Source organism: Colossoma macropomum, unplaced genomic scaffold (genome assembly GCF_904425465.1).
Source record: "Colossoma macropomum unplaced genomic scaffold, Colossoma_macropomum, whole genome shotgun sequence".
NCBI classification, from domain to species: Eukaryota; Metazoa; Chordata; class Actinopteri; order Characiformes; family Serrasalmidae; genus Colossoma; species Colossoma macropomum.
The window spans coordinates 7,350,743-7,374,952 of record NW_023494808.1 but is presented as its reverse complement, the minus strand read 5'-3'; the positions used below and the strand labels follow the sequence as shown (position 1 = coordinate 7,374,952).

Below are 24,210 nucleotides of genomic sequence, written 5' to 3'. Positions count from 1 at the left end.
ACTTGACCATAGTGGTGAAGAGGGAGTTGAGCCATAAGGCAAAGGCAAAGCTTCTGTTTACTTGTTTATCTACATCCCAATCCTCACATATGGTCATGAGCTTTGGATACTGACAGAAAGAATGAGATTGCAGATACAATTTTTTGCAGGGTGGTGGAGGAGCTTGATCATCCAGGAGACGCTCAAAGTAGAGCCGCTAGTCCTTCGCATTGAGAGACGTTGTGGTGTGGGCATCTTGGTGGAGATTTACCAGGCATGGCCTACTGGGACAAGACCCCAAGGTCATTCTAGGACCTGCTGGAGAGACTGTGTCTCCCAATTAGCCTGGAAGCAGCTCGGGATCCCCTGGAATCAGCTGGAGAAAGTTGCAGAGGACAGGGTCGTCAATGGTTCTCATGAATACTCGTTTGTCCAAAGGTTTATTATATTTCTCTTCATTCTTTATAATCCTTGGCAGAAAAAAGATATTCTTATCAACACACACCAAATTTGAAAGCCTTCTGGCTATTCCGGGATTGGAAATATATTTTGTTTCTGTTTCAAATGTCAAAATTTGCATTTGTCTTTTTTAAGTCTTTTGAAAGCTGGTTGTTTTCAATTTGCCAGACAGCCAATTTGTTTTTCCATAAACAAACAATGTGGTTTTGAAAATGTGTCATTAAATTCCTGCTGGTTTCATGCACCATTTCAACAGAGGACTGAATTCTGTAATTTACATATAATATTCATAATCATTTTTAGAAAAGAAGATATTTTTATGCAGAGACACCAAGTTAGTAATATACCTTCTGGCTTTTCCATTATTTGGAAATGTGTTTTGTTTCGGTTTAAAATTTTTTTCAGTCATTTAGGGGCTGGTTGTTTTCATTTTGCCAGACAGCCAATTTGTTTTTTTCATGAACAAACAATGTGGTTTTGAAAATGTCTTATAGATTCCTGCTGATTTCATGCACCATTTCAACAGAGGACTGAGTTTGTAATTGACACAAGTAGGAGTGGTAGGCTTGCTTTCCAGTTATTAGGCAAAACATGACTAAACTCTGCACATAACACGACTGTTAATATGTTAAACAAGCCATAGGCCCCTACTCCATTACAGTATTTTTCTTCAGAGAGACCATTTCCTGTCCTAAAGAACATTTATTAATTTCTGTTAACCTGTATTAATTTTGACCGTTATAGAATTCACCATTACTATTAACATTCATTCATTAGTATTCTAAGCCACTTATCCTCCTGGGGTGCTGGAGCATATCCCACTGGTCATTGGGCGGAAGGCAGGAAAAACAGAACAAGTCACCAGTCCATCGCAGCGCACACACACACACACACAGGCATATGCATTCACACACACCTAGGGGCAATTTAGTGTGTTCAGTTGGCCTGACTTCATGTGTTTGGACTGTGGGAGAAACCCCATGCAGACACAGAGAGACCATACAAACTCTGGCTGTTTTTGTGCTCTCCAAAAAAAAACAAAAAAAAAACAAAAAATATATATGTATTTTTGAAAGTATTTAAAGTAGTACCAGGTCCATCAGAAGTTACATCTTACATAGCTATCAGGTATGGTGCCATTTAAATCTGCCAACCTCAATAATTGCTCAAGCAAGGCTTCGTCCTTCTCGTGAAGTCTTACAACAGCAGTTAAAGGGTTAATTGCAAAACTTTAAGCCAGATTGGTGGCGATGTTATTTTTGGCTGGGTTGTGTCATGTTATGAATCACAGCTGTCATATGTAAATGAAGGAAAAACATTGCTGAAACATTAATAGTTAATTGAAGTTACATTTCTCACACTGTAATAAGGACACTAAAATAAAAAGGGATCTTATATAATTAGGATAATTGGTCAAACTGGCTTCATATTAAACCAAGACAGGTCAGAGGTCAAGTTGACCATACAATTAGAAAAAGCAGAGGACATTCTAGGACCCGCTGGAGAGATTGTATCTCCAAGTTGGCCTGGAAGCAGCTCGGGATCCCCTGGAATCAGCTGGAGAAAGTTGCAGAGGACAGGGTCGTCAATCATTTTCATGATTACTCACTTGTCCAATGGTTTATTATATTTCTCTTCATTATTTATAATCATTTGCAGAAAAGGAGATATTCTTATCAGCACACACCAAATTTGAAATATGCCTTCAGTCTTTTCAAGGATTGGGAATGTGTTTTGTTTTTGTATCAAATGTGAAAAATGTGCGGCTTTTAGAGGCTGGAAGTTTTGCATTTGCCAGGCACCCTATTTGCTTTTCCATATACAAGTAATGTGGTTTTCAAAAGGTGTTATTAAATTCCATTTCCTGTTCTAAAAAAACATGTATTATTTATTGTTAACATGTATTACTTATTGTTAACCTGTATTAACTAATTTTGACCATTATAGCATTCACTATTACTATTAGCATTCATTCATTTGTCTTCTAAGACACTTATCATCCTGGGTTGAGGGGGTGCTGGAGACTATCCCAGCGGTCATTGGGTGGAAGGCGGGAAAAACCCTGGACAGGTCACCAGTCCATCACAGCACAGACACACAGACATGCACATTCACCCACACCTATGGACAATTTAGTGTTGCCAACTGGCCTGACTTCATGCCTTTGAACTGTGGGAGGAACCCCATGCAGACACAGTGAGAACATGCAAACTCCACATCAAAAGACCCTTGTTGGCTGCATTTATGCTTTTCAAAAACAAACAAAAAATTATTGTTGAACATAAGTATTGAAGGTAGTACCTAGGTCTATCAGAAGTCTTACATGGGTATGTTGGGTATGGTGCCAGTTAAATCTACCAACCTCAATTCCTGATCAAACAAGGCTTCTTCCTTCTTGTTAAGTCTTACAACAGCAGTTAAAGGTTTAATGGCGAAACTTTAAGCCATATTGGTGGCGAAATTATTTTTGGCTGGATTGTGTAATGTTATGAATCACAGCTATCATTTGTAAATGAAGGAAAAAAAATGGCAAAGCCTCACATTGCGGGAACATTAATAGTTACATTTACATTTACAGCATTTAGCAGATGCTCTTATTCAGAGAGACTTACAAGAAGTGCTTTGTCTATCTAGAGAAAGTATCTTTGCTAGTTACCAATAGGTTAGAGAGAAAGCCAGTCCTGAGCTCAGATACTGCTAGAAACAAAAAAGGCGCTGTTGATACCCAGAGAAAAAGCAACAGAGTTTAACGCAGAACAGTGCAATACAATACAATACATAAGTGCAGTACATTACAATCAATACTTTATTCAGTGCTCATTTAAGTGCTGTATAAACAAATGTGTCTTCAGTCTGCGTTTGAAGACAGCGAGAGACTCTGCTGTATGGACAGCCAGTGGGAGTTTGTTCCACCACCTGGGTGCCAGTACAGAGAACAGGGCTCGTGGTAGTTTGAGATTTCACCACTGCCATCAAGTAGGTAGGGGCTCGTCCATTTTTGGCTTTGTAGGCTAGCATTAGGGTTTTAAATCTGATGTGTGCAGCTACAGCAAGCCAGTGAAGGGAGCGCAGCAGTGGGGTGACGTGGCTGATGTGCTGCTGCTTGTCTTCAATCTTCAATGTTGTATCTTCAATAGTTAATTGAAAGTACAACATTTCTCACACTGTAAGGACACTCAAATAAAAAAGGATCTTATATAATTAGTCTTATTGGTCAAGTTGGTTTCATATTAAACAAAGACAGGTCAGAGGTCAAGCTAACCATACATTTAGAAATAGGGCTGGATATCTGCCCTTGTGGTTGAAAACATAGTGGACCAGGTAGTGGTATGAGCTTTTCCATTATTTGTAGAAACCCAAGATCAAGGGGATACTGAGAGTAAGAAACTGGACCAGGCTTAAGAGAGAATCAGAGAATGAACAAGAATAATGTCAGGTACATCAAAGGTCCAGGTCCTCTACTAATGTTGGCACCTTTGATCAACAAAAAAATAGAAGACTAGTTCAATGAGACTTAAATAATTTTAGCGGCAACTAAAAGTTTTTGCATATATGTATATGAATATGTATATGTACTGGTCTAACTAGCTGGAGAACATACAAAATAATCTATGTTTCTGCTTCCTGTTATATCTCGGAACCATCTCAAAACCAAAAATCATCATGACAGGTCAGCTTCACCAAACCTGTTGAACCAGTGCAGGACTTCATAGGCTGTGCAGGTGAAAATGTCTCATGTTATAAATGGACCAAGCTTTATAAATGACGTATCAACAGAAAAAGTGGAGAACTGAATTTTGTCCAATAATTTAAGTCTCTGGTTGCTCACACATTATTTATTTGTTGGCTTTTCCTCCTACATGACAAAAAGTTAAACTGCCTTGATTAATTAGGTGGTACCACTTTATATTAAGTGTCTCTAATAACTGTGTAGTAACACATGAATAACATGCAACAACACTAACTACTGATGTTTTAGGCAATGTTACAGATGGATTAAAGAAGTACAATTTATGTAATTACACATGTGTATCAACTTCAGTTTTGTCTCATGTAATTACAGAAGTGTGTCTTCTACACATTACCTTTCCTGCAATGTAGTGTTAAAGTTACACTTTAAAATAAGTGGACAGTTCCTGTGTAGTTGTTATGTAGCTACTGTGTAATAATGGAGTGATATAGACATTGCTTTGGAGGAAATGCATAAAGTTTAAACTGGTTACAGTGTCACAGCACTACCAACAAAAATGCTAGCTAAATGTTAGGAAAGCTGGCAGATAGAGTGTAAGTAATGCCTTAATGTAAGTTATTACATATTTCCTTTTACTGCTGTAAAAAAAAAAAGTCTGAAAAAACTGATGTTCCAGTCTGATTACAAATGCAATTCCATTTGTTTTTATACATGTAATTACATGAGAGAATAGGCTGTTACAACTATTAAGATACATTTGTGTAATTACATGAGGCAAAACTGATGTTGATACACATATGTAATTAAATAAAGTGGACTTCTGTAATCCATCTGTAACAGTTACTAAATCATTAGTACTTACATTGTTGTTGCATATGTTGCTCACATGTTACTACACAGTTGTAGCGAACACTGGCTGAAACTCTACCCCCAAGCTGAGTGTTTACCTAACTTATCAACAACCCAAAAGTTAAGGGCCTTTTGGCTCCAGTGAGTCTGGAGCTGAAAGTGTAAATCTGTCGACTTAACACTCCCAACCCCAAACTCAGTCAAATTTATGGCTGAACCAAGAACCAGCACCCCTCTCCCTTGACCCAGGGGGGCAATAGAACACTTCCCAGGAATATTGGCCACATGGCCCTCCAAAGTCCTGTGGACAACTTTATCTTTAAGTAACAGTACATTTCTAAGGTATATGTCCACTCCAAACTGCAACCATTCGTTAGAATTCTTTTTAACTAAACTAGACATACCAAGAACGGAACTGATACGACAATCTGGACTGCAAATTTAAACTTTCTAAATTCCCTGGGGATCTCAAGCATGGACCCACAGCACCCCCAAGGGGTGAAAATGAGAATTACCACATCACCACCGTAAGGACATGTGCTTATAAGGAACCCAAGAAACTTCTTGCTTTGTCTGCTTATATTGTCAATTTTATTTTTCATGCATTGGGTCATATTCAGATATTATAGGCAAATATTACCTGTGTTTAACATTTGTAGTGTATCAGGTAACAAGGGTTAAACTCTCGCTTAGAAACATACCTGAATATCCTAGTTGTTTGAAAGTTAAACCAATTTGATGATATAGGAATGTTTCTTTTTCTTTGTTTAAAACTAGCTGAAACAAAGGAGGCAGTGATTCTGGGGAAGGCATTCCTAAAATTATGCACAACCAATCAGAGTTGGAAACAATGGGTAGCTAGTTAACCTTAGGTGAGGAGAACCTTTCAGCACTCTGGCTCCACCTCCAAAGGGTAGGGCCTCCAGCCAAGCAAAACCAGAGTGCACTGCAAATTTCAGCAGTTCAGAGTCCTGTGTTCTCAACAAGAGGATGGCTAAATTTCTAAGTTTGTGCTGGCCTTGGTCAGAAAGACAGGTCAGAAGTATTGGAACGCTACATTTTCAGATCTGAAACCTTTGTTTGTTTTGTAACTTGCCTGTTCATCTACACACCTTCGATCGAGTCCATCCTGAGACGACCCCGCCTGAAGTCAGCCCCTGACTCCAACGTAAGCTGGTTCCATTCATTTGCAGTCAGGGCCCTGACGCCAATTTATTTAATAAGAGAACTTTTAATAGGTACATCCAGCCATATAGTTATTCCCGTCCCTATTTGGTTTAATTCTCTAGAGGCTCTCCCAAGTGACTTCCCAAACCACACTGCCTCATACCATTTAGCCGTGAATCACTCTAACTTACTCGAGCTATTTTGTCTTTCATTACTATCACTTTGATTTGTTTTGTTTTCTGGTTTTATTTTCTATTGTTTATCATTGAATGTAGTCCAAAAGTAGTTTGATATTTAGCCAATAAATTCCCTTTTACTGAAGCATCCTTGGTGCGAGCGTTTCTCTCTCTTGCCCTGGTCTGTAGACTTCAAATAAATCCGGGTTACTCCACACCCTTATATAAGGTTCTAGCAATAATGACATTAAAAATTGCAAAACCCATTACACAGTTATTAGAGTTAATATAAAGTGGGACCCAACTGTGTTTACTATAGTCTTTTTTAGAATTTTGAAAAATTAAGAAATAAAACCTTTTAAATTTCACTAATGTGTCTGTGCTTTTGTAATTATTTTTGAATTAAATGTTTATACCTCACATTATAAAAAAGGTTTATATAGGAGTATAGTTTATTTATGATATAATAACAAAATACCAACTGCTTTATTTGAAGCACTCAGTGATGGCAATTTAAAAATCTATAATGTTTGGGGTTTTTTTTTATAATTCTTAATATGGATTATAGGCACTTTACATTCATATACAGGTCATTACAGTTAATAGTGACACTTGTATTACAACATGCTTATGAAGCATTATTAGAGTTGTTATAAGTTGTTATAACATTAGAGTTTATAACTTGGTAACATTGTTTTCATACAAAAAAAAAGATTATTTATAACTTCATTTATATACAGACTTCATAGAAAGTGTCACCAAAATATGTTACTACAGCACAGAATTCACAACTTTTTTAAACACAAGCTTTCTCAGCACACCAAAATGCCTGAGCCTATCACAGTCCAATATCCTAAATTATGTTAATGAGAGGGAGTGAAAGGCACTAACATAAGGTGGTATGAGGCCAGTGCACGATCTCCAAGCACCATCCACAGCTGTAGGAAGTGGTATGAGCCCCCATGGCCCATGTCAAACTTGCATCAGTTAGCTCTCGTTAAGGGCAGCATGCCCACCTGAGCTGAGAGGGAGAGCCAATTTTTTGCCCCCCGACCCCCAATACCTCAGCCTTCAAGTCCCATGGCAACACCAACTGGTCGAGTGTGGGGCATGATACTGCGGCTGCTCTGCTAAACATTAGCAATGGAAGCTAGAGTTAGCTTAGCAAAAAGGCCTAAACAGCTTTACACTGAAGCCTCACTGAGGCAAACACACAGAATAAAGACTCTTAGTGGATAAATCTATGTTACAGTTACCATAGGAGCATTGTTTCTCCTCATCTGTTCAAATATAGGCACATTGTGCAGGGCAGTGGGAGAAGGGGTGGGGTTTAGAAACAAGGCAAGCAGCAAGGGGGCATTTACAATGTGTGTGATCGATCATATTCATAGATCTTCAAATTCTTAATGAGTGTTGAGGTTTAAAGATGTTTCTATGCCATTTTAATAGTTCCACAGGCAGTATATATTCATTTGTTATTCAACAAATTATTTTCTTGTGTTTTAATTTATGACTTTAGAGGTACTTTAAAAAGTGCTTATATAATGTACACTGATCAGGCATAACATTATGACCACCTCCTTGTTTCTACGCTCATTGTCCATTTTATTAGCTCCACTTTGTAGGTCTACAATTAGAGACTGCAGTCCATCTGTTTCTCTGCATACTTTGTTAGCCCCCGTTTACCCTGTTCTTCAGTGGTCAGGACCCCCATGGACCCTCACAGAGCAGGTATTCTTTGGGTGGTGGATCATTCTCAGCACTGCAGTAACACTGACGTGGTGGTGGTGTGTTAGTGTGTGTTGTGCTGGTATGAGTAGATCAGACACAGCAGTGTTGCTGGATCGCATAATGTACATATTTAGTGCCTTACTAACCAATCATCATGCCCCTCTAAACATACCACACTTTATATACACTCTTATAGTATCATGCTGGAAAAAACAGAAAAACAACAAAACAGAAGTGAAAGCAAACTTTGTGTGATGCTCCTAGATAAATGTGTCTGGTATGAAAAATGATATTGATTAACACAGGAGGATTCACATGCATCACTTTGTACTATCAATATTTTATGAACGTGCTGCATGTTGTGAGCAGATACATCAGCAGTTAGATTTCCTTAGTTGTAAGTATTATTGTGGAAGACTTGTAATTTTTTGGTGTTATTGAAATTGGATACTTGCATTTTTGCACCTTGATTTTTAGTTTTCTGCACCATTTGGCCTTTACATTGTGTGAAAAATTTCATGATGATTGGAGCAATAGAAATGCTCCAAAATGCCTAGGAATAAAATCACTTTACATTAATTTAGATAAAAAGTAAAAAACAAGGTTTTGCCCTCTCCTGTTAACTTGTTTTTGATACTTGTTTTTCTTTCAACAGCAGCAACATTCACTGATTTTTCAGTTGTGAGCTTCCTCTTAAACTGTAGATCAGAGATATCAGCTATGGGCTAAGATGTGCTAATGTGAAAATGATCTTATTTGCCACCTGCGCTGTACACTGGACTTGACTTTTTGCTTAAATTTTCTTTTGTTTAACATGCTATTCTCTTCCACTAAGCAAACATTTTTGCCCCTTTAAATAAAACAGTACAAACTACATACTCACTTGCTAATGCATATTACTGGCCAGTTGAACATTGTATGCATTCAAGTCTCTGCGCCTCTTGTTTTAAAATGAATAGTGTCTTTTTTGATGATCTCTAAATGCTTGGTTTGGAGCTGTCCTAAACCTGTGTAAAAATTTGGTTGCATATGATAAAATAAAACAGACTTTCAAACTTCATTGCTGTCATCTGTTGGCTGCCCCTGGATCTGTCCTGACTTCAAAATGCTCAGTAGTGTTATTTTAAAATTTTACAGTGAGAGAGACTGCAGGTTGCATCACATTTATTTGTTCTGTATGGCAATAGAACAATGTGATAAACTATCTACACTATTGAAGCAATGCCGTTTGATACTAATATTAAAAAGACACATTTTGAGTGTATAGGTTTATCAAAAACTTAATGGAATTTTAATAAAACCAAGAGGTTTCTTGGTTAGCTAGCTGCTATCATCACATATTTTTGCACAAGTTGGCTTTTGGAGTAAGTCATTTTTATATACTGAGAAAATGTCAGCCCTGACCATGCCAAAATGCCACACCACAGATTTTAAGAATAATATTATTTATTAGCATATAAATCAAACAGAATTGAATAACAATATATATATATATATATATATATATATATATATATATATATATATATATATATATATATATATATATATACACACACACACACACACACACACGTGTGTGTGCAAATATATAATTAATGAAACAAATAGCTATAAAATATGTAGAAGAAAGGATATAAAAGAAAAGAACAAACATAACTTATGTACTATATATAAATAAATTGTTAATATATAAACTCAAACTTCATTTTCTCCTACTGCATATTCTTATAGAAGGTATCAGACATGTTCTACGGAGAAATGCAACAGTAGTTTCATTTGTATGAAATACTCCATTCAAGTTTTAGGGAATGAAAGGACACACTGCAACAATAAAAAAATCAGCTTAAGATCTTGGCTATTGATATTTTTCAGTTGTTCTCCTTAGGCTCCAGTTATTATTCTATTGCTTGAATAAGCTGGCCAAGATAGAATGGTAATGATAATTTAAAAGCAAATATTTTTCAAACAACACAGCTTACTATAATGTTATACTAATAATGTAATCAGCAGTTTTACAGCAGGATCAGTTTTACTTTCCTAATCCCAAACTCAGTTCACCATAGAATGTGCCCTTACACCCAAGACTGAATATCCAAGGCTATACTATATAAAACCTGAAACCATTAACTTTAAAAAATGATGCAATAATATGCTCAATAAAATTCAATATCTTTCACTTCAGTGTTGAATGATCCATTTTTTTTTAGTATGTGGTCTACAGGCAGCTGAAAGAGCTTGCCACCACTTCTTATACAGCTGCCTCACCTGAAAGTAGAGAGAGGATTGTTGTTGCATATGTTGTTCACATGTGAGTAAAGAGTTATTAGAGACATTTAATATAAAGTGGGACCCACTCTTCTACAATGTTCTCCCTCATTCATTCATACAGTCCTACAATTTTTTCTACAATCACCGTGAGCGGCCCCCTCATTTACACTGGGTTCATTTGCTTCATCTGTTATTTTGATTTTCTTGGACAATTGTAAACATTAAAATGTTGGGGCGGTGAGATTGGCCCTAAGATACAGCAGTTGAAGACTGACCTCTTGGTTGAAGGCACAATGGATGAAGAAGATGAAGGTGCCCTGCTGGGAGTTGAAGAACAGGAACACCACCTTCAACATCTTATTGTAGTCTGTGAAGAAACCCAGAATCCAGGAGGAGCCAACAATGTAAAACTGGACCATGGTTTTCAGGATCACACTTTTGACGAGGTGCTGCTCATTTTTAGCCTTTTTTATTTTCGTAATTTCACTTTTCATACTTTTCAGAGTGGAGATTATGATGACTAAGATGCTGACGAAGAGAATCATGTTTGCCTGGGAAAAAGAGATTATATTACATTATGTTATATAAGAATTTTTCAGAATCAAATGCCCGTGTTAATATTGGAAATCTCATAGGGACAGTAACAGAATTCACAGAATTAGTACTATGCTGACAAATGTAATGAGAAAACAAAAGCCACTCACAAAGGAAACTACAAGTTTTCTGAATTCAGAATGTGTAATTACTGTCATAAAACAATAGCTAAATATAGTAGCAATATGGGGATATTTATGAACACCCAACAGTTTTTTTTTAGGCTTGAACCAACTGAGAATACTATTGTAAACAGCTGAACTACAAATTAAATGTCTGGGTAACAATAAAACACTGTAGCAGAGTTTAGTAATTAGTAGTAATTAGAAGATTTAATTTAACTCCAAAAGACAAATACATGAAATACCCAAGAAAACAAACTGAGCAAAAAGGAAAATAGAACACAGAGGCCTAAGAGTAAACAAATGAAGGCTAGGCTAGACTAGGCAAAGCTAAGCTAATAACAAAATGAGTAAAACAATGCACGGGCAGAAGGGAAGCTAACAATAAGGAAAAGCTAATGCTAACGGCTAATGCTAAACATTGAACTAGACTGAGATAGAGGCTGTGTTTCACCCATGTGTCTTCTCACAGGAGTTCTAATAACTAAGACAACCATCAAATTATTTTATCATTAAATTATTCAAATTTCCTTCAGACAATGAGAACATTTTCTACAGTTAATTACTGTCTACTTTGTGTTAGTCATCAAATGTATTTTATTTGGAGACTAATTTATCTGTTGGACTAGTGCCCTTCATATTGGAATTATTTTTATTTTTAATATTTTCTTATACATCAATTGATAGTGGTAATTTTCCTACAACTTCTACAGCATGTTCGTGTCTAGGTACTGCACTGTGTCTCTGTCGGCTTAAAAGCTAAAACCAGTTTTTCAAGTGTAATTTAGTTAGACTGTTTTGGTCTTGGTATAATTTTACACAGCACTTAGAGACTATAGCCCACAGTTACTGTCCCCTATAAATATCTAGGAAATTATTTAGTTAAATTATTTGTAAAGTGTGTTCCTATATATATATATATATATATATATATATATATATATATATATATATATATATATATACACACATACACACACACACACTACTTTGGAGTTTGTACAGTTACAAGAAAGTGTTACATTGTCTTGCAAGTGTTATTGACATTTATTTTTAGAGTGACTTGCCTGCCACTACTGTGTCACTGTCCATTCTACTATACTATCCATCAGCAAAGGGGGGTATGAGTAATGCCAATCTTTAATAAATTGTTCACTTTATAACAAATCTGGAGAATTTCTGAGATAAATATGAAGCTCTCTGAAATTGAATTTATTTAGCCTCTAAACAGGAACTGTAGGCCCATTACAGCACTGCCTTAAAAGCAATCTAGATTCAATAAAGCATGTAAAACATACCAAGACTCAAAGACAAGCTTTGAAGATCAAAAAAGCTAATCTGACTATGTGTGTGTATATAATTCCACCCATTTACCAAAAAAAGGAATTTAATTAGATCTTGTGCAACAGATGTGCATAAACACTTTAACAGTAGGCAAGAGGGACACATCAATGCCTCACAATAATAGAAAAACTATCAAGGAACTTGAGCAAAATTTTAATTTAAGGGTACCATATCATGCAAAAAAGGAAAACAAAGTGGAGATCCTCAAAATATTCATCCTGGAATGATTTGTTTCAAGAGTGTAGTACTTACTGCAAGAATGGCACAAACAGGTCCCAGAAAACTCCACAAAAAGCCATTGTCTGTCTTAAGCCAGCACCTAAAAAGAAACACAAACCATAAACACACAAAACAAAATAATATACAAAAGTTTTGGTACTATGTTAAAGGAAGACTACCTTTATAAGTGTCTATGAATGGTTTCAAAATAGTTTACAATCATAAATACCTAATTAATCATTAATAAGCAGTTATTATTAATAACTAACACATTCATAAAAAAAAAAGGTAAATTGAGCTGTTACATCTAATGAAGATGGATATGTGATGAAGCTGACAGCTTTAATGCTAACTGATAAAGAAAACAAAGTAAGGTCAGTAAACACCAAAATCTGAGGTTTAACTGTATAAATGAATGTTTTTATAGGCAAACAAAAGGTCACTGTTGCCTTTTTTATTTCTGTGTGTTGTAAATGTTTAAGGTCTTTAAGACCTAATCAGTGACCATTAATGAACTCGTTTAAACTGTTTATGAACCGTTATAAAGGTAGTCTTACTTTAAAGTGGTACCAAAGTTTTGAATGAATGAATCCAACACATACACAGCCGCAGTAAGATTTAATCCAGATATTTTACATATCATGAGTTCCCCACACCCCTATTTAATGAACTCTCAACACTCACTGTTCACTGCCATATCCATCAGAAAACAGTCCAACAGACACGCCTACTATAATGAGAGGAATGACGTATCCAATCACAATCAGAAATTTCCAGCTAAGCACCTCCTTCTGCTTTGATCTGATCTTTGTGAGGTTCTTCACTGAGATGAAGAGCAACACAGCTTGAATGAACATCCACACAAAAGCAGAGAGAAAGAGGAAGTGCAGAACACCTGCCAGCACTGCACATAACAACTGGAGAGAGAGAGAGAGAGAGAGAGAGAGAGAGAGAGAGAGAGAGAGAGAGAGAGAGAGAGAGGGCACAGAAAATAAACACATGTTCGGATATTTTCAGTCTGTTTTATACCATTCCATCATGTTATACACTGTTACCATGGTTCACCTACAGTAAATAGCAATCATCCATTCACTGGAGACACAGTATTAGTTAAACTCACCAATACTAAATGCAAACACTACCATTCATATGTTTTAGGCACTTAAAATAAATTTTAAAAGCTATTTATCTGACCAAGTGTCAATTTACTCCGAACTAACGTTAGAATAAATTCAAACAACATTAATACACTAAGAACTGAAACTGAAATGCTGGAATAAACAAGGCCTTCCCTGAAAAAGATGTCATCTGGATGGCAGCAAATGTTGCCAAAACATGTATGTATCGTTCAGCCCGATATTACTTGTAGTTACCATGCAGTACCTGGTTAGGTTCAGTATTTTGTTCAGTTAAATCAAGTGTGCTGGTGATGAAATTTGACAAACAACTTTTTTTCTTCAAACTAACTCACAAGATATACTTTTTTGAAAAGAAGACATTCTTGTTACTTTTTTACTGAATTAATATTTATGTGCATGTATTCTAATGATGTATGGTGTTTTTACAGGTGCAAAAACATATATTACTAAAACAACTGGCTTTTAGGAATGAGCTTAGATGCCAAGGAATACTGTATAGCAGTTCTTAACAGCTGAAGGAGCAGGGAATTGTGTATTAAGATAATTATACTCACATGCTGAGGTTGTATGTACTGCAGGAATATCTGTGTGAGCAGAAAGAGGAGGTGAGCCAGTAACAGGCTTATGCACAGGTTGGTCAGAGCTGTGTTGGTCACTCTGGGGTTCCGCCGACAAATGGCAAAAGTCAACAGGGTCAAGCTCAGGAAGAGAAGCCCCACTGCCACAGCTATGATGTTAATCAGGTCCATCACAGGATCACTCTGGGAAATGATATTTCATGGCACTTTTTACTTGTTTGGAACAGATGATCAGGATTAAAACAGTTGTGCACTGATTTAGCTCATGTGGGTCATTAGAGAGTGATGATTGTCTTTAGTACACTTTAGTACAGTACGCTTCACTTTACTTAGAGCGGACAAATACAACTTATGAGCTCTTATAATTTGTTATGAACAGTACTTATAATGTATTATGTTAATAATTCATAATGCATAATAAGCACGTGTAATGTATTTTTATAAATATTTATAGCCATGTTAATAATGCCTTATGAATGCATTATAACATGTTATGAATGTGTTTATAGATACTTACAAAGGTGACATTCATAGAAAGTGTTACCATATTTACAGTAAGGGAAGTATTTAACTCAATGAAGATGAATGAATTCAGAACCATCAGCCAACTGTGTTTGCACACTGTGGAATTAGACCTCTGCATTTAACCCATCCATTCAGTGAAACACCCACATACATGCACACTAGTGAACACACACACTAGGGGACAGTGAGCACACTTGCCCAGAGTGGTGGGCAGCCCTATCCACAGCGCCCGGGGAGCAATTGGGGGTTAGGTGCCTTGCTCATGGGCACTTCAGTCATGGACTGTCAGATGATGGGATCGAAATGGCAACCTTCTGGTCACAGGGCTGGTTCCCTAACCTCCAGCCCATGGCTGAAAGCTACACAGCTCAAGAAATTGTAGTATTTCATTCCATTAAAAAGTGTGAAATATGTTGAATAACACAGGAAAAAGTATTAAACATACTACCTGAAATGCATTTAATACTCGGTGGAGAAGCCTTTGTTTACAATGACAGCTTTTTCTTAACCTCCTATATAAATAAACTAATCTCTCACAGTGTTGAAGTGGGATTTTGGCCCATTCTTCTACACAGGCAGTCTGTAGATGTTGTAGATTCTGGGGGGCCTGCTGGTGAATTTAGATCTCTAGTTCATTCCATAAATTTCAACTGAGAGTTTCATTGCAGTATGGTAGTAGTTTTGGATTGCTGTCCTGCTGGAAGGTCCACCTACAGCTCATCTTCATAATCCCCTTGGATGGTGACAGATTCTTCTCCAGAATTTCCCACTTCATGGCTCTGTTCATCCTCTTTTTGATTTGGATTCTGTCTGTACCATGAGGAAAAAAAAATAGCCCCATACCATGATGTTTCCACCTCTGAACTTCACTTTAGGTATGGTATGTTTAGGGTCTTATGGAGCCATGTCTCCTTCAAACATGGCATGGCCTATTACTTCTAAAAAGTTTCATTTTTTGTCTCGTCTTAACGCACAAAATTCTCCCAGTGTTACGTCCATATAGGACGTATGTTTTGTTTTGCTTGTTTCCCTTTCGTTCTTTCTCTCTCTCTCATTCTCTCGCTTATTAGGAACCCTCCCACTTGTGCGTGTGATTGGCTGGAGTCCCGTAACGAAATTTCATCTGATTGGCTGGCTGAAATTGCATGGCGTATATCTTCGACGGCTGCGCCAGATGTTATCGAGGCTTTCCTCCATGGCGGCTTGGGGCGATTGTTTTTAGATCCGAACCTCAGCGCAGCTTGTTTGTTTTATTGCTAGCGATTGTCTACTCTCCTCTCAAATGAAATAGCTTAGCTTTACCTCTTGTTCTATACCCAGTTATCTCTGCAGTTAAACTGTAAGCTCATGATCTGTCTCTGTAAATGTTCACTCTTATGCCGACCAGGTTGTAGGAGTGGGTGCCATTTCTTTTGATCTTGTTTTCTCCTGTTTTTGGTATAGTTAGGGAGTTAGGAAAGACTGACTGTACTTTTGTTTCTTTATGTTTGCATAGGTAAGTTAGTTATCTAACATTTCTAGCTAGGCTTGTTATGTTTATTGTTTTGGCGCTTGCCCACTCTGACGTTCTCCTGTGTCGTATACACAAAAGAGCAGCATAAAAAGAAAATAACACGATTTGACCTGTTTAAACGTCAACTGGCTCTCTTTTGTCTTTTTTATGTTATGATCATCTCAAACCCCTAGACAGGTCGTAACACCCAGCAATCTGCAGACATCTCCAAATGTTCTATAGCAAACTTTAAATGATCTTCGACAAGGCTTTTCTTCAGTAATGGAGTCTTTGAGGATGGAAACCGTGATGATGGAATGCAGTACCTCTTGTTTTCTCTGATAACTGTACTCATTGATTGAGGTGTTTTTGAAGGTCTTTGAGTGGTCCTTGGCTCTTGGCCTACTCTTCTGACTAAATTTCCAACTGACAGGAAATCATGCGAGGAGCTCTTGTGTGTGGCCGAGTGGTTGAGCGATGATCCTTCTACTAGTGGATAATGGCCACAGTGGTGCATAGAGGAACATTTAGGAGTTGAGGAATCCATTGGTAACCAGTGCCATTGCTCAACTATCTTGTTGGAAAGGTCTTAAGAGAGCTTTTTGCTTCTACCCATCATGAGATGTTTCTTGCATGACAGCTTGGTGACAAATGATTTGTTTACTTGCATTGAGAGGTTTTTTCAAAAAGTGGAAGTTTTAACTGACCAGTCTCTACTACCTCAGGTCTTTCTACATAATTAGCACAGGTAGGACAACTAATTATTGGAATTCAGTACTTTTTCTTACTGCGTTCTGTGTTCACTTTTTTCCAGTGTCATTCAATTTGCACATAACTTTTACGGATTGGAATGTTATGATTTCTGTGGCTGCTTAGTTTTATTATCATTGTAAATGTGTTTAATAATTTTTTGGCAAGATGAATACTTATTTTCTCCACTGTATAATTTAAATAGTGAAACTTAAGAGGTTAGTTAAGTAACACCAAAGCAAAGAGAGCACAAACATTCTCTTGGCTTAAATTTATAATTTGTATGCTAAAAGTTTTTACTAAATAAACACAAACTCAGTAAATTTTAAATAAACCACAAACTAACATTTTGGAAAGCTAATTGTACAGTGGATAGTTTATTTAGTTTTGGTACACTGAGAAACATTGGCTTTGCATCATTTTTAAGCAATTTTTATTTTATTTTATTGCTCCCTTTTTCACCAGTTAGTTCCCCTCGTAGCTATTTCATGTAGTGTAATTCCTCTGTACGTCTTTTGGCACCCTTTTTCATTTTTGATTAATCTTACATCATCTCCTGTGGGTGGGTTGAGCTGCATGATGAGAGCGAAGGTTGATAGATGAAAACAGGAGCACACAGAGTGGCTAATGTTGGTCTGGAGAAGATAACAGCCATCGACAATCCATTCAGAGTGATTCCAGTAGACACAGAAGAGGGTACTGTTAGGGGGAAGTTCCTAGCCAAAAGAGAAGGAAAATGAGACCACTGTGTAATAGTCAAAACAAAACAGTACTAGAGGGAACACCCCTGCTGTAGCAACAGACTGAAATTTAGTGATGATATTTCAGCATTGATGTGTATCTTTATCAGGCTGATTTCAGCAGAAAATGCTAGATAAAATGAATTCAATCTATCCCGAAATAGCACTCACTCACACTGTGGGATGTGATTTTGTAATGTAATGATGTTATACATTTAATGGATAGTGTACCAAACTGGAACCCTGGAACCCATGGACCCTCACAAAGCAGGTACTATTTAGATGGTGGATTATTCTCAACACTGCAGTAACACTGACGTGGTGGTGGTGTGTTAGAGTATTTTGTGCTGGTACGAGTGGATCAGACACAGCAGTGCTGCTGGAGTTTTTAGACACTGTGTCCACTCACTGTCCACTCTATTAGACGCACCTGTTGTTGGTCACATGTGCAATTTGCAATTTGCACACTGGCTTCATCAGCCCAATCAGAGGCAATATTTTGGTTATTTGGCCAAATGCTAGCAAGTAGCAAGCAGTTACCAGCTTTAAACGTCTTGACCACAGTGCACCTTTTCAGAGAATTATGGGGCCAATCTAGTGCATACCAGATACTGTGTTATGATCACCAGTCACCAGATACATCACTTCAAAGGCACTTTGAGTTTATATTCATTATTTATTTTTATTAACACCTGATTCTATGCAGTGAGCACCTCATCATCATGTGTGCACCCGATACTATGTAGTAGGCACCCAATATTATCAGGTGAGAACCAGATACTAAGCGGTGAGCACCCAATACTATGGGGTAAGTACCTGATACTATCAGGTGAGCACCCGATACTATGTGGTGAGCACCAGATGCTATCTGGGGAGCACCAGATACTATCAGGGAAGCACCAGATACTATCGATAAAAAAAATTACTATATCTGTATCCGGTGCTCACCTGAAAGTAACTGGTGCTCACCACATAGAATTGGTGCACAACTGACAACATCTGGTGCTCACCACATAGGAGTAGGTGCTCACCTGATAATATAAAAATGCACCATACGTTATTGCACATAAACCAAATTGCCATTTTCTGTGAAAGAAGGCAATTTTTGGCCATGTTGAGTGAAAAAAACCTACCAGACTATCTGACCATATCCATAGCCAAAGGTTTGGCTGCAAGTTAGAACAGTTTCAACCACAGATTCGCTGTTTATGCATAAACAGTGTATCTAATGTATGTACCCAAACAACAAAAAGACAAGGAATTCTGTAAGAGTAACATTTAGTATGAAGTTTTGTCCAATTTCAAAATTTGTGTAGCGTACTAAATTCCACAAGTGAATATAATATAGGAAAACAAAAAATCCATCAATATCAAATACACACACACACATACATACATACATACATACACACACATATATATACATATATATATATATATATAATTATATATATATATATATATATATATATATATATAAAACTCACATTTATATGTTTTATGGTGAAGTTGACTGGTGTGGGGAGCTGTGTGTTGATGGTTTTGGGTAGTGTTGCTGACACCACAGTGGACATCATGATTTTCACTGTTTTCTTGTTTGGGTTGAAGAGCTTGGGACTCAGCATGTCCACCATATTGGTATAGCTCATGAAGGCCACAGCAGCTGATCCTGAAACACAGTTACAGATCAGACTTAAGTGCTGAGGTTTCAAGAAGAAAGCTTAAGGTGGTCCCCATGCCCCCTCCGTCACACTCTTCACATAATTGTGTAATACTGGACAGTATATCTTCCTCCCGGCTATCATTCCATGTACATTTTTCTTTTTCAATGATTACCTTATGATAACCTAATGAATAATATTTGTGAATCTGTGGATGATGAATCCTCAGCGGTTGGACCTTGTGATCTCTCAGAATATCAAATGCCTTATGATGGGCAACAGTGGTGTTGAATTTTCCTTGTTTCTACATGATATGCCTGACAGTGCATTGGTTCAAACTTCAAAGTCCAAATTCTGCAAAATTGTTTTGTAACTGCTTCCAGCCTGATCTATTTTCTGAGACCCTCAGAAATCTCTTTTTGCCAATACAGGCATTGCAATAGATCACTTTGATTAGTAAATGAATAAAAAACTGTGTCATTTATTGAGTTCCCTTGATTTATTATTATGCCTTGAATGAAGATCTAATCATATTTTAGGTCAAACTTCTGCAGAAATTCACAGAATGCTACAGGGTTCAAAACCTATCAGGCTTTTAAGGGGGATAGATTAGATGTATAGAATATATAGTTTGCTATATACATCCCAACCCTGATTATACATGTGTAAATGCACCCTACGACTTGGTAGCTTGATTGTTCCTTGTATTTTTTACACCATTTACCATTCACTGTTCCACAAAACAATACATTATACAGAAACATATATATTTGTGTTCCTAGCATTTACAGATATATTACACTTAAAAAACATGTAAGCGTTACAATTTATTTGTATTTAAAACAAAAGTTATTTTAACAATTACACTTTCTTGAGCTGTCAATTTAGCAATATTGGTTTTTAAATCAATTATCTAGAATTCCAAGCACCACAGAAGTGCTTGTCCCCACAGTCACGTGTAAAGAGTGAGGCCATATTTTGAAGAAAAAACAACTTTTTCTGCCATTTTAACTACAATAATCTATACATGGATATGGAATTTATAAATTAAATGACAAAGAAAACAAAAGACAAATAAATATTATAAATTATATAATGACAGTTGTGGTCCCCAGGAGTCGTGTCACTGGTGTTACCGCAGTAACAAAAAATCTCTTATTTTGAAATAGAAAGTCACACTGATGACATCACTTGACTTCTTTTTACCTATTTTTCTGAGGATCTATGAAAAAAGCACATGGTGAGTCCACTGTGTCTTTTCAGTTATTAGAAATTTTCTCATTTAGCTTATGATTTCATATGAAGATTTTAGCTGAAGTCACCTACTTTAGGTGTGACCTACTTTATACTTAGGTAATTGGGAAAACATAGAATACAAATGAATTAAATTACATATTTTAGTGGATATTCCATGATTGACAACATGTGGTTTGATGCTCTGTAGCAGCCATTTTGTTAAAATCATTTTTCATTAAAAATGTCTCTGGTGTTACCTTTCTTAGGTGTAACACCAATGAAGATAGGTAACACCAGTGACACCTATGGATTGATAGAAAAATGGACGTTTCTGTACAATGACCCAATTACCTGATGTGCACTGACAAAATTCAAAGCTTTCTTCAAACATGTAATTCACTTTAGGACAGGAATTTATCTTTACATTCTAAATAGATTCTGGATTGAAGCAACTGGCCACTGCTGTGGCAGCAGACAAGAGCAAACATTCAAAGATTGCTACGATACCATTGTTGTTTTGGGAAATGCCAATAAGATCGATGTCCATCTGTGTGTTGTTTATGCTGAGCATAGGGTTTTCTTTCAAGAAGGCTCTTGGTCCAACTGCAAAGACTTGGATTTCTGAAAGATATAAAGGGGTTTCAGTTGTCTGATTGACATGCTGCACCGATGTTTTCTCTTTCTGCAAGTGTTTTATTAAAAGTAATGTAAAAGGATGAAAAGTGATTGTAATTGACCATAGAAATGGTCTGGTTTTACCGCTAGATTGCTTACTTATGTAGTCACTCACCCAAGTCATTTAGAGAGATCTTAACTGAGTCAGTGGTTTCTGTTGGTTTCACCAATGTAGACACCAATGTTTCAGTCTTGTTCAGCACTGTGTTGCCACTAGATACAGGCTGATCTGCATTCATTACTTCAACATTCAGAACCTGCTCCTGTAGCACCTTTTTTACAATCTGATCAATAAACCAAGGACAGAAAATTAGATTACAAAATGATAGACATTAACATAAATTAATACATACAGTAGGAACACTGTAAGAACTTTCTTTGGACTTCAATCACAGTACTTACTTCTGGGGAGAGCACTGGATTAGTGCTGTTCCTAATTTGATTAAATATATTATCTGCACATTCTGCTGAGATGTTTCCCTAAAACAAGAAGTCAAAAGTCTCAAAAACTGTATATATTAAGTGATTCTTAAAGATTTTGCTGACGGTGTATTAGTCAGAAATATGAGGAGTCATAATCATCAGGCCTCATGTGCGATGAACTCATCACAAACCTGGCAGTCTGGAGACACAGTGATAGTCTGAACTGAAAGAGAAGGATCATTGCTGAAGGTTAGTGGTTTGTGTAAAATGAAAACTGTATCCTCTCCATTTTACTTCATAGCAATAAACATGTCTAAGCTGAAATATAACTGTATTGCCACTTATGATACCAGGACAGTGTCAATTATTGATATCCACCTTAATTCAGTGATTTGTGAACCTTTCTTTACAGTTGCCATAGCGAATGATATTGATATAAATGACATTGAAAATATCTGAAACCATTGCAGGCAGAAGTACACTGATCAGGCATAATATTATGACCACTTCCTTCCGTTCATTGTCCATGGGGGTTTTAAATACTGTGTCCACTCACTGTCCACTCTATTAGACACTCCTACCTTCTCAGTCCACCTTGTAGATCATCTGCTGCTGCACAGTTTGTGTTGGTCATCCTCTAGTCCTTCATCAGTGGTCACAGGACGCTGCCCGCAGGACGCTGTTGGCTGGATATTTTTGGTTGGTGGACTATTCTCAGTCCAGCAGTGACACTGAGGTGTTTAAAAGCTTTAGCAGCCCTGCTGTGTCTGATCCACTCAGACCAGCACAACACATACTAATACACCAGCACCCCATCAGAATGATCCACCACCCAAATAGTACCTGCTCTGTGAGGGTCTATGGGGTCCTGACCACTGAAGAACAGGGTAAAAGGGGACTAACAAAGTATGCAGAGAAACAGATGGACTACAGTCTGTAACTGTAGAACTACAAAGTGCACCTATATAGTAAGTGGAGCTGATAAAATGGACAATGAGTGTAGAAACAAGGAGGTGGTCACAATGTTATGCCTGATTGGTGTATATCCTAACAAGGAATCCAGGGCCTTTGGAAGCCCAAACACATAGCATTTTACTGCAATACATTACAGTTTGGAAGGTTATTTTTTTAACGACCATCTCTCGTTTTGCGTCAAATGTTTATGTGGTACCAATGGAATAAACACGTTTACTATAGTCAACCTTAACTGAAGGTTAGATTTAAGGTTACGGTGTTCCTTTTGAATTTTACATTACTTTTTAATTTTAAAGTTTCAAGTTACTTTAAGAAAGGAGAAATTTATGGAGGTTTAATACTTCTGAAATGAGCTGTATGAAGTTGTATATAAATTTGAGCATTCATGTCAACTTAAAAATCTTATTTTTCTGCTGATTTTAGTGCACAAATTCTAGTGATTTTATTTCATTTGTATGTTATTTTTCTCAAAATATTAGACTTATTAAATAATCAGCAATTGTGTATTTAAATGTGCAAAGTGTGTTCTCTGTAAATGATGTGTTCACTTACTTTCATTTAGTAAATCAATCAAACACAAAAAAATCAATCTTAGTTTTGGCTGAGTTTTTACAAAAGAAAAGTGCATTTTTTTCCATTTTCAATGCAAATCAAATACTTAAAATGTTAAAGTATTAGGAGGCATAATCTTGCTTTTATGCTAGCTGGCAAGCACTGAAGCTAATCAGCCAGTTTAAACATAGCTAATACATTTGGTTTTGGCTACGTTTAAACATACCCTCCTTTATTCAATTAAAACAGGTGTATTTCTGGAGGTGTTTATTAATGGTAAAACTGTCATGTAAATACAATATATTTCAACTTAGATGTCCCTAAACCAAAAGTCAATGTCAGATTCAACAAAATAAGAGCATGTATGATATTATTTAGTATTAACTATGATTATGCTAAACTTTCTATGAAGTGTTGATGGTAAACCTGCATCCAAAACCACAACAAATAATGTACTGTACTACTGTGAACCTACTTGGAGCCAGTTTAATGGTCGTGGATGCTGTTGTTGTAGAAAATGGGGTGGTGCTCACATCTAAATAGAGGAAAAAAATGAAGTGAAAAAAAAAAACATTGCTTGGTAGATAATGCTAACAAAAAATGAAACATTCTAGGTAGGCATTTGACTCCTACACTCCCTGCTAAGTTTGACAGCTAATCAGCAAATTTAAACATAGATAACACATTTGGTTTTGGCTACATTTAAACATAACCCCCTTTATAAATTCAAAGCAGGTGTATTTATGCACATTACATGCAATAATTCATGAAAAAAGTGAGAGTGGACTGGCACGGTGCTCACATCAGAAAAGAAATTACAAATCAAAGGTATTAATAAACCCAGTTGAGTTTGAAGCATGAG

General features: G+C 36.7%; 1 protein-coding gene across 1 annotated transcript; it reads right to left on the bottom strand.

The window, feature by feature from the left end:
* Positions 1-10,220: 10,220 nt before the first annotated feature.
* On the bottom strand, positions 10,221-21,857 carry LOC118797804 (adhesion G protein-coupled receptor E3-like). Its single transcript, XM_036557074.1, has 10 exons — positions 21,801-21,857; positions 21,514-21,682; positions 21,231-21,344; positions 19,314-19,495; positions 17,635-17,802; positions 14,296-14,502; positions 13,287-13,519; positions 12,636-12,702; positions 10,599-10,874; positions 10,221-10,320 (listed from the first exon to the last, which is right to left on the bottom strand). Exons 2-10 carry the CDS (start codon positions 21,635-21,637, stop codon positions 10,234-10,236), a joined length of 1,458 nt encoding a protein of 485 aa, XP_036412967.1. The 5' UTR covers positions 21,638-21,682; positions 21,801-21,857; the 3' UTR covers positions 10,221-10,233.
* Positions 21,858-24,210: the final 2,353 nt, after the last annotated feature.

What these genes read in the sequence shown, in the direction of transcription:
- LOC118797804 (XM_036557074.1), bottom strand. Translation starts at nt 21,637, where the DNA reads ATGAATGCAGATCAGCCTGTATCTAGTGGCAACACAGTGCTGAACAAG. An exon ending in GATCTCTCTAAATGACTTGG is followed by an intron (nt 21,345 to 21,513) that starts GTGAGTGACTAC and finishes TATATCTTTCAG; the next exon opens with AAATCCAAGTCTTTGCAGTT. An exon ending in AGTACATACAACCTCAGCAT is followed by an intron (nt 13,520 to 14,295) that starts GTGAGTATAATT and finishes CTCTCTCTCCAG; the next exon opens with TTGTTATGTGCAGTGCTGGC.